General features: G+C 30.9%; 1 protein-coding gene and 1 long non-coding RNA gene across 2 annotated transcripts; both read left to right on the forward strand.

Annotated features, from left to right (window-relative positions):
* Positions 1–1,778: 1,778 nt before the first annotated feature.
* LOC105162252 (uncharacterized) lies at positions 1,779–2,678 on the forward strand. The gene has a single exon (XM_011080245.3). The coding sequence runs from the start codon at positions 1,841–1,843 to the stop codon at positions 2,450–2,452; it is 612 nt and encodes a 203-aa protein (XP_011078547.1). The 5' UTR covers positions 1,779–1,840; the 3' UTR covers positions 2,453–2,678.
* Positions 2,679–8,145: 5,467 nt separating this feature from the next.
* LOC148788150 (uncharacterized) lies at positions 8,146–9,725 on the forward strand. The gene is made up of 3 exons (XR_016065612.1): positions 8,146–8,200; positions 8,712–8,777; positions 9,531–9,725. It is a non-coding gene; the product is annotated as an uncharacterized LOC148788150 (long non-coding RNA).
* The last annotated feature ends 419 nt before the right edge of the window (positions 9,726–10,144 follow it).

A 10,144-nucleotide genomic window follows, 5' to 3' on the forward strand; every position in this document is an offset into this window, starting at 1 on the left:
ATTATTATAATTTATTGCTATTGAATCAATGTAATTCGCTATGTATTGATTTTCGAGGTATTACACACACCAAAATCAAAGGTATACCCTTAATTAAGATAGATTATTTCAATAATCCCCGACGGAATGTACTTATAATTTTATAAAAAAAAGGATATATTTGTATAATTAAATGTAACCTTAGAGCTTCCGCATAATTTTTCAGAAAAAATAGGAATAATTATAGTATTCGCTTATGAGGTTTGATGTAATTACACATAAATCGTTTGAAAAATTATATCTAGTACTCCGAGTGTTTGTTTTCGTTTAATAAATAAGTCCATCCATTAGTCAAATTCATCGAATTTACTGATAGTATTAAAAAAATTTGATGAAAATCCATACTTAATCCAGTTTAACTTATTACTGACTAAAACTATCTCATAAATTATAGTTGGAATTATAAATACACAATCTAATTAGAAGTAATATTCACACCCCTTTAAAATAAATTACATTGACACTCCTAAGAAAATGTACTTATAATTTTGTAAAGAGAAAGAAATATTTGTATAATTAGATATAACTTTAGAGTGTACCCATATAATTTATTGAAAAAAAAACATATAATCCTTTAATTTGTATGTTTAATTGCTATAATAAAAAAAATAACTAAGACAAAGAGTAACTTACACAACTTTACAACAACTATTGATTGTTATTGCAGTAGGTAAGAATAAAATATTAACACAATTAAAATTTTGCAAATATTTTAGTTATAACTTAAAAATACTTTAAATATTTTGAACATGCCTAAAATTCTAAAAAAAATTGTTTGATCATTTTCGAAATTAAATATTTTTTTTATTATGTAAATAGGGTTGATATAATTTATTTACGATGAGTTTTAAGTCTTATAATATAGAAAATAATTTATTTTTATACGATAATATGTAGGATAAACTTTTTATTGAAAAGAGCGATACAATGAATACCCGAATGACCTGGAATACAAACAAGGTCGTTAAGATAATGGTGAAATGCTTCAACTAAAATCATCCGACGATCAAATTAATAGCAAGCTCAAAAGTGATGAACATTGAAATAGAATCTAATTATCAAGAAGAACGACCCCCCAACCCCAAAAAAAAAGTTATGAAATTTTTTATAATTTAGATATATAATGAGATAAAATTACATTTTTTTCGATAAAATTAAGGAATATTGAATATTTTTTAAGAACGTGGCGTATGTGGTCTGTCTCTCGGGCAAACGATCATCCAATTATTATAAATAAAACAGATTTATATAAAAACATCATGAACATCTGATAATCTAGGTAAAAAGTTTTATGCGTGTTCTTTGAATAGGTGAATAGGTGAATGTGATTTATTTTATATGGCTGGATTCATTGATGTGTGGGAGATCAATTGTCATTATTCTTGATTTGTTACGACGATCGAACGTAAATGAGAAGAAAATTATGAAATTATAATGTCATTTTGTAATAATTAATGATAAAAATGCATTTAACTAAAGGCAATAAAAAGAATTTAATTTTTGGAGAACGAAGCATTTATGAACCAAAATTTAATTCTCTAATCATTAATTGTTGTTAAGTCACGCAGTTTTTGTTCTCTCTTATATAAGTGTAATTTCGGTCTTATGATATATTTGACTAGAAAATCTAAAGCGAATGACGACCGTTGATTTAAAAAGTCCGAACGCATGAGAAGTAGATGGTAGGGTCCGAACCCGATGGAATACGGATCCCCATTGCTCCTATAAATACGTAGCTGGAGGTGAGCTCTGTTTGCCACTTTCATTACTCAAAACCTCAAGAAAGCAAACAATTCCATCCATGGTGGATTACTCACCTCGTAGATCGAGCGGACCGGTCCTCCGGTCCACTTCCCCTTCTGGAAGACTAAACCGCCACTGTTCATCGTATACGCCCTCGTTCCGCTCCTCCTCCTTCGCTTCCGCCACTTCCTCCGCCTTCAGCCCCACCCGCTCATTGCGGAGGCCCACCTCTCCAACCCGTGTAAATGTCTACAAGTATACTTCCCCCTCCCTCAGCTTCTCCCTGGACCGGCCCGGTTCGCCAAACCGGTCTATTTCCATGTCCACCCGGGTGGAGAACTCTCCGGCGTCCACCGCCCCCAGTCAGAAGAGGACGTGTATGTGCTCGCCCACCAACCACCCGGGTTCGTTCAGGTGCAGCTTGCACAAAGCCGGGTTCGCCAACAACGGAGTTCCGAGTAGTTCTCAAGCGGCGACGTGTGGGAGCTCCAGCCGGCTGAACATGAGGCGCTCCGCCATGACGAATTCTCTGGTGCGGATTGGTACAGTGGAGGGGGATTTAGTGAGACGAGCCTTGGCCGCTCTGATTCGCCCGTCTTCACATCAGCAGCGCCGCCGAGGTGAGTTCCGGCCGCGACCCAGCCGGCTCTCCGTCATGTCCAAGGCTTAGATTTCTAAGCTAGCTCCGGCGGTTACGACGTTTCAACGCGGCGGATAAGCGACTGAGCTGCGCCCGTGATGTCAGCCTGATTTGCGCGGGCGAAGGGGAACGGATATTTTTTGGTTTTCCGGCGACCCGAAAACCCGTAGGATCCGACTTATTTTTACCGGACTTTTCATGTACATACCTAAATGATATTCATAATTATGAATTAAATAATTTTAATTATGAGAAATTAATGCACCGATTTTCCGCATCATAAAAAGCATCCGTATCTTAATTTTACCCTCCTCAGTTTACGATCACGTCAGCTTTTCTTAGGACGCGTTTGGCCAATGGTTTAAGCTGTATAGATCTTACACGAAAAAAGGAAAAATATCATTCTGAAAAGGATAAATTACAACTGATTCTCAATAAGTGTAATTATGCTTTTCTTTTTCCTTTTTTCTAAAATCATAAATACTCTTATTATAAAGAATAATTATATTGTTTTTAGATGGGTGTGGTAAAAAATTATCACTTATCTTTGTTTTTATTGTTTTTTAAAAAATAAAATATTTAAAAAAAGAATTTTTAGGGTGGTAAAGTAAATAACTAATGAAAATATTAGTTATATAATTTTTTTGTGAAATCTTAGAAAATATACCTATTATAATTTAAAAGGAAATTTTAAATTTAAGGGTTAAACGGAAATTTGATAGCATTAGTCGTTAGAGCTTTTATATTTTTTTGTTCAATATGTTTTTAGGTGTGCACTTTTGGTCTCATAATTTTTAAAAAATAACATTTTTAATCAAATGCACTTAACGGCCACGTGACCTATTTCGTTAAACATCTAACGAAAAAGTATCAAAGGACTAAGAGTGTTACTTTTTTAAAGTTACGGGACTAAAAGTGAGAATTTTGTAACCAATTGAATCAACAGTAGAAAGACTCTAAGTTAATAGGACGAAAAATGTTATTTCCTCTAACAAACTTGAGGCTACTACGATATTAGTCGTAGTTAAAAATTATGTCAATATTTTAATCATCAACATTATTATGATAAACATTTTTTTCCTTAATTAATATTTTAACAAAAATTGATTTATCATGATAAATATTTAAGTTTTTATATTAATTTTATTTAATTATTGTTGATAAATCTGTCTGAAAGGGAATAGAGAAATTTGGTGTTTGATTGGAAAGATCAGACGGAGGGGAAAAGTAAATTTGGACGTATACAAATTATTTTTGAAATTTAAATTTTTTTTGTTTAAAATTAGACGAAAAAGTGAAAATATTAGACCAACAAGAGATTGAAAAATATTATTTTTATTTACTTTTTTCATATAATTTTTATTTTTTATTTTTCTTGGTAATAACATCCACACATAAGCTTTTTCAGTTAATTGCAATCTACCTACCTGTGTTGTGGAAAATAGGTAAACAACCTCCATATAGAAAATAAAATAGTAATTTACTTCCACTCTATGTTTTAGAAAATGAAGCAATTTACTTCCCTACCAAAGTAGGTAAATTGTTTCATTTTTTAAAACATAGTGGTGTAAATTGCTATTTATTTTTTAGGATAATTTGCTCATTTTTAATATCACAGGAGGATAAATTGCTATTCACCCTAATATTTTTTGAGAAAAGATAATCACATAAAACATATTCTTGTTCTTGTTTGACAGATACTTTTATTGATAAGTTTTAAAAATTTTAGTAATTTAAAAATATTTTAGTATAATATTAACTTGAGTTTTTTTAGAACAGAATGAAGAGAAATGATTAATCAGTAAAATTTCAAATATTAATTTTTCATTTCTCAATTTATTTTTCTTGTACAAACAAAGAAAAGTATTTGGTTTTTACTCTCCTTTCAATCATATCAAACAACAAAGAAAAAATTTACATTTTCTTTCCCCTCTCCTCGCATTTTCACTCCCCTCCTCTCACTTTTCATTTTCTTTCATCGAACCAAACGAACCCTTAATGTCAGCTGAGGACTTACCATCCAGAGTTCTGGGAGACTAATCAATTCGAGAAGTAAGAACATCAAGAACTTCACCGACGGTGTTTAACTATTTTCTTTAGGTTCTTTTTCATTTCGATAAACTACACCGTTATCTCCTAAAATTTAATTTAATTATACAAATATTTTTTATCTTTTGTAAACTTACAAATACACCTTGCAAGGAGTGTCAATTTAATTTATTTCAAGGACATTTCTGTAACTTCGTCGCTGCAAGGAGCTTTTTTCATGTAAATTACAATTACAATATATCGACAGAGTATACTTAAGAAATATTTACATAAAATTTAGTGATAATTAGATTATAAATCTCTTGGCCCATAATTTATTTACACAAATCATCACTATTTTTTGCATAATTATAAAAACCATCCCTGATAACTAAAAATCGAGTTATTTTGTGTAATATTATTGACGTTTTTAAATATGAGTATTTAAATTTTTATTAAAAAAAACAACTTATAAAAAGATAAATATATAATACCGAGACGAAGTAGATAGACGTCTGGTATGTTAATAGGTATGGGGTTTATGGTCATGCATGGGCCATGTCTAATACTATTTGACTGAGATGATACCATCCTGTGTCTGTGTGATGTGACATAATGCATAGACGCTTTAATTTCTGGATAAGGTTGTGAAAGTGAGAGGTTGGTTGGAGGTGCCCCTTTACTGTGGATTTCAATGGAGTCGGTTTGGGGCCAGTCTCCTCCACTTTATTTATTTGACTTATTCTAATATGAGAAAATTCATTAAATTTTGAATAATTAAAAGGTTTATTTGTTAGATATAAATAAATATTATGGGTATTAAATATAATTTTTTTAAATTATATGGAGTTGATGTGTAATTATATTAAATTTTAAGAAAGGATAATTTCATTGTCCTTTAATAAGTACGATAAAATTTTAATTATGCACACAAATTGAATGTGTTTCAATTGAAAAATAGTATTTTTGATCCGGTGAATTAGGTCTCTATTTTATTTTTGGTCCCTTTTGTAAGAATATCAGCACTTTTGGTCTCGTAAGTGGTAGAAAATAATATTTTTGGTCTCATCTACTTTTTCGTCTATAATTTAACGGCTTAAAATATGTGGCCCACACGTGGCTGTTAAGTATTTTTTATGAAGGAAAAATTTGTGCGTTTTTCAGCGTGGTACCACTTTTCGGATGAAATATAACTACATTTGAGGGGAAAAATAAATCTGAAAAAAAATTAGGACAAGTAAAGGGGAATTTCTCTCTTCTTTCAACATAAATTGAGAATCTCACCCTTTGCATATTTTTGTAAGTTTTGAAATTAAGTAGAAGTAACAAAAAGAAAAATTATGTCCTTCACAAATGAATCGAGTAGACTGAGTAGAACATTCATATGCTACTGTGGAAAAAGACTAGCCAAAAGTATTTAGCGGCCACGTGTTGCATACGTGCCTTACACTGTTAAATTGTAAACTATAAAAATGAATAATGACAAAAAATACTAATTTTTATAAATTACAAAAGTAAAATTGCTGATCCCATACCAAAAATGCTATTTGCCCTGCTTTAATCGCAAGTAAATATTATTTTGGATGAGTTTAGGATAAAATCCAATACCTGACCCAGAAGTATAGGTGCATGGTTTTGGCTCTGATTGTAACCATGAATTAAGATATATCTCCTAGGAATCATAAATTATTTAAAAAAATACTTATAAATTTCGATAAATATAAATCTTACATTTATATAATCATCTTAAAAATAATTTATTCTTACTGATTGAGCGGACAAGTCCTAAATGAGATTGAAATTCTCAAACTCAACTACGAAATTATTGACTTTGAAGGTTTTACACAAAGTATAAGCATGTAAAAATCTATGGATAGGCCTTTTTATTTTTGAATTAATTTATATTTCATTTATTTATGTAATTTGAATAATAATATAGTTATATACAGAAAAGAGTAAATTATATTTTGTCGTTCTAGCTATGCTCGTTTTTATACTTTATCATTGATTTTTTTTTTTGTTAACTTACCATCTGAGCTTTTTAAAATTTATACTTTGGTATATGACTATTTTTTTGTTGATTTTTCTGTTGAAACAATATCACATGCTGAGCATGTGAGAAATATCACGTCACGTAAACCTTAAATACAATATTTACACTGTGATGGGTATGGCCCAGGAATGATTAACCCAAGAAAAGTGTTAAGCCCACGTCAGGCTTAGAGAGACAGCCTGCCCAAAGACACTGGGCCCAGCCCAGGAAGGAAACACCATATAACATAATTAGGTCTTAAGACGAAGGGCCACTAGACTCAATCCAAGAAGGAGCCACCATGCCAGGACCTGGCCAATAGGGAGGCTTGCCCCTCAAAATTGGACCATGGAAGAGACACAATACAAAGGCCTATTAACGTCTTTTCAAGGCCCGCCTAGGGGAAGAGTGTGGAAGTTGACTCTTCAGTTTAAAAGGACTCCCTACTAGGTAGGATTTGGTGTGGTGGAGGAGTCCGTACTCCTTCGGAATCTTGCTGATCAAGGAGCGAATAAAGTGCAATCTTATCCACCAGAACCTCGCCTTCCTTGCCAAACACGCAGCTCCCCAAAGTCCCTGCAAAGGGGGGCTCATCCTCTATAAATATGGGGAACACCCTTCAACCGGACATACTTACGCGCATTCAAGAACCTCTCTTGCTATCACTCTGCTCTTCTAAATTCGTACTCTTGCATATGGAGTTCTCATTTTTATCATAATTTCTCGTCATACTTTATTTTTACATTTATCTGTTCTTAAATATGGGACTAACTTAAACATCGGAGTGCTAACGTATTGTTTCGCATGTCCCTTTTCTCAAGTACTTACAGTCAATTAGCTCAAACTCAGCATCAAGATCCAAGAACTTTGGACCATGCTAAAATCGCGCGCATCACACTACATGTGGTGTTTTTTTGACAAAAAAATTTGATTAAAAAATAGTTAAAAAAGACGAAGTGCAAAATTTCATAAGTTGACACACAAAAAAAAATTAAGATGTCAAAGTGTAAAAAAAATTATAATTCGGACGGCAAAATATAATTAACCCTATAAAAAAAGTAATATTATTCTAAACAACCATAATAATGATGAAAAACTTACAACCTGTAGCATATTAACAAATAATGATTTAAGATTCTAATTTAATAAATTAAAGTATAATAGAACAATTAGATTTTAATTTCATGTCATATATTATGATGAAGAAATATTAATGATGTAATTTTTTGCTGTCTGCATTGTCATATGTGTGACGCCCCAAAAATTATAATATATAATTGGGGGATTAATTGATAATTTTTTTTTGTGAAATTTAGTTAATTGATAAATAAATTATAGGTCATAATTGAAATATAATAAAACTTGAACGGGTTAAATTGGAACTCGTTATAATATTTGAAAGCAAATTATATTAATTAAGAAATTAGAAAGGACGCAATTGGTATTTTGAGAAAATTTTATTTAAATAAATAAAATAATAGTAATATTATATATAAATGTAAATAATATATATATATATTAAGTAATATTATATATATATACATATACATATATAAATATAAGTAGAGAGAGAGAGAATTGAGAGTGGAGGTGGGGCCACAACCCCCACCGCCTCCTCACTCTCTTTCTTTTTATTTTGTTGTTCTTGGTACACACAAATGCACACAACACATACAATTTCGGCCAAAAAAAAGAAGAAGAAAAGAGAAGGAATAGAGGTACGAATTATAATTATAATTTTTATTAATTTACATAATTATAGTATTTAATTAGTCTATTTATTAAATATTGTTTATACTAAGCGATGTACTATTGAATCGGAGTATTTTACGAGTTTGGTTATTTAAAATAGTGTCGAATTAAATATCAAATTGGATATAAAAATGATATCGTTGGTCGATTAGATTATTAAATTTATTAGATTTGAATATTGCTATAGCCAATTTATACAATTTCATCGAAATTGTTAACCAAATACGCAATTATATGTATTACTGTTCAATTAAAGAGTATAATAACGAGAAATTGATAGAAAATTCATAGAAATATTCTGAGAATTATATTTAATAAATGGTATGTTAATAAAGAGGAAAAACGAAGATTTGTATTTCGATAGAAAAGAAATATTAAAAAATTATTAGAAATTGTACAAATGATATTCAATATTATATTTAAAAGAAATTATGATATTCTCGATATATTAATTGTATGTGGTATAACTCATTATAGGAAATGGGGGTACGGTGAAACGACTGATAATTATCATTGAGTAGATAAAAGCATTGTGAAGTCGAGGTAAGTAAATAATTAGTATTATCTATATATTATTTGTGGTATTATTATTATATGACTTTGTGGTTCATGCTGATATTGATTTATCTAAAAGTATATGAGTGATGGATTATTTGATTTGATTGACGGTATTGTGTACGTGGAATGAGGAAATGCGTTGGAATATAATGTTTGTTGTTTGATGTATTGTGGATGTCTGAAAATGAGAATATGTTAATATATTGTTTTACGTTACTAGTTGCTTACAAGAATGGTGATATGTGGAAATGAGGGAGTGGTGGAAATTGAATATAATTGTGGTGTGAATACCCCTTGATGTGTTGAAAGCCTATAAGGCGAAAATATGATATGAAAGTGCTATGTGCGAAAAGAAAGTGCTATGTGCGAAAAGAAAATGCTATGTGTGAAATGAAACAGCTATGTGCGACAAGAAAATGCTATGTGCGAAATGAGATTGATGAGCCGGCTGTCAAGGGGGTTCACTTAAATTTAATAACGGTGAGATTGAGTTGGCAGGAAAAACACAATATCACCTTCTGGTGAGCAAATTAGGAAAAATGGAGTTTGATTGATTGTCTTGTTATGAGATAGTCATGTGGTGTAATAAAACTGATTACGTTGGAATTAAATTGATTGTATTCCATGCGTGTTGCCTGTTCATCTTGTTTGGGTTGTGTTTGATATACATATATAGATAGGGCTGGTTATTTACTTACTGAGTGGCCGGCTCATCCCTCTGCTGACATTTTCTTTCAGGAGTAGACTTTGAGGTGTCTGACTGTTGAAGAGTAGGTCTACGCGCTATACTCAGGCAGGTCGGGCCAGTATGCAGTCTTCTCCTCTTTGTCAGTTAGAGTACAATCACATCTTGTCTTTATAAAGAGATTATAAACGTACGGATTACTTGTGACGAATCACTTTGTGGTGTGTGATATGTATATTTATTTATAATGTTGTGGGTTGATAATACCTATTATGACGTGTTGGGATTATGTATGCAAATTGATTAGATGATTATGTGCAAATGTATATATATGAACACAGAGATTACTATAAGTATGACGTTTAGGGTAGATATAACCCTAGTAGCGTTATGGGGTGCTACAATATGATTCTGTCAATTAAATCTAAAAGTGGTTTCCTTTTTTTCTTTAGAAAAATCGGAATCGATATATTTTGAAAGATTAATTACATTTAGACTCTTATAAAAATAGGAAGTATTACTTTTTCTCAAAAGAATCTTATGCTTGTATAAAAATTTTTATTTAAAATTATACCCTTCTATTAAGGTTATGATGAAAAATGTTAATTTTAACAAAAAGTTCATATAAATTTTTAATTTTACCATTCATTTAAAATTCTTCTAATAA

Source organism: Sesamum indicum, linkage group LG5, assembly GCF_026168435.1.
Source record: "Sesamum indicum cultivar Baizhima isolate 11 linkage group LG5, ASM2616843v1, whole genome shotgun sequence".
In the NCBI taxonomy this organism is placed as follows: Eukaryota; Viridiplantae; Streptophyta; class Magnoliopsida; order Lamiales; family Pedaliaceae; genus Sesamum; species Sesamum indicum.

What these genes read in the sequence shown, in the direction of transcription:
- LOC105162252 (XM_011080245.3), top strand. Translation starts at nt 1,841, where the DNA reads ATGGTGGATTACTCACCTCGTAGATCGAGCGGACCGGTCCTCCGGTCC.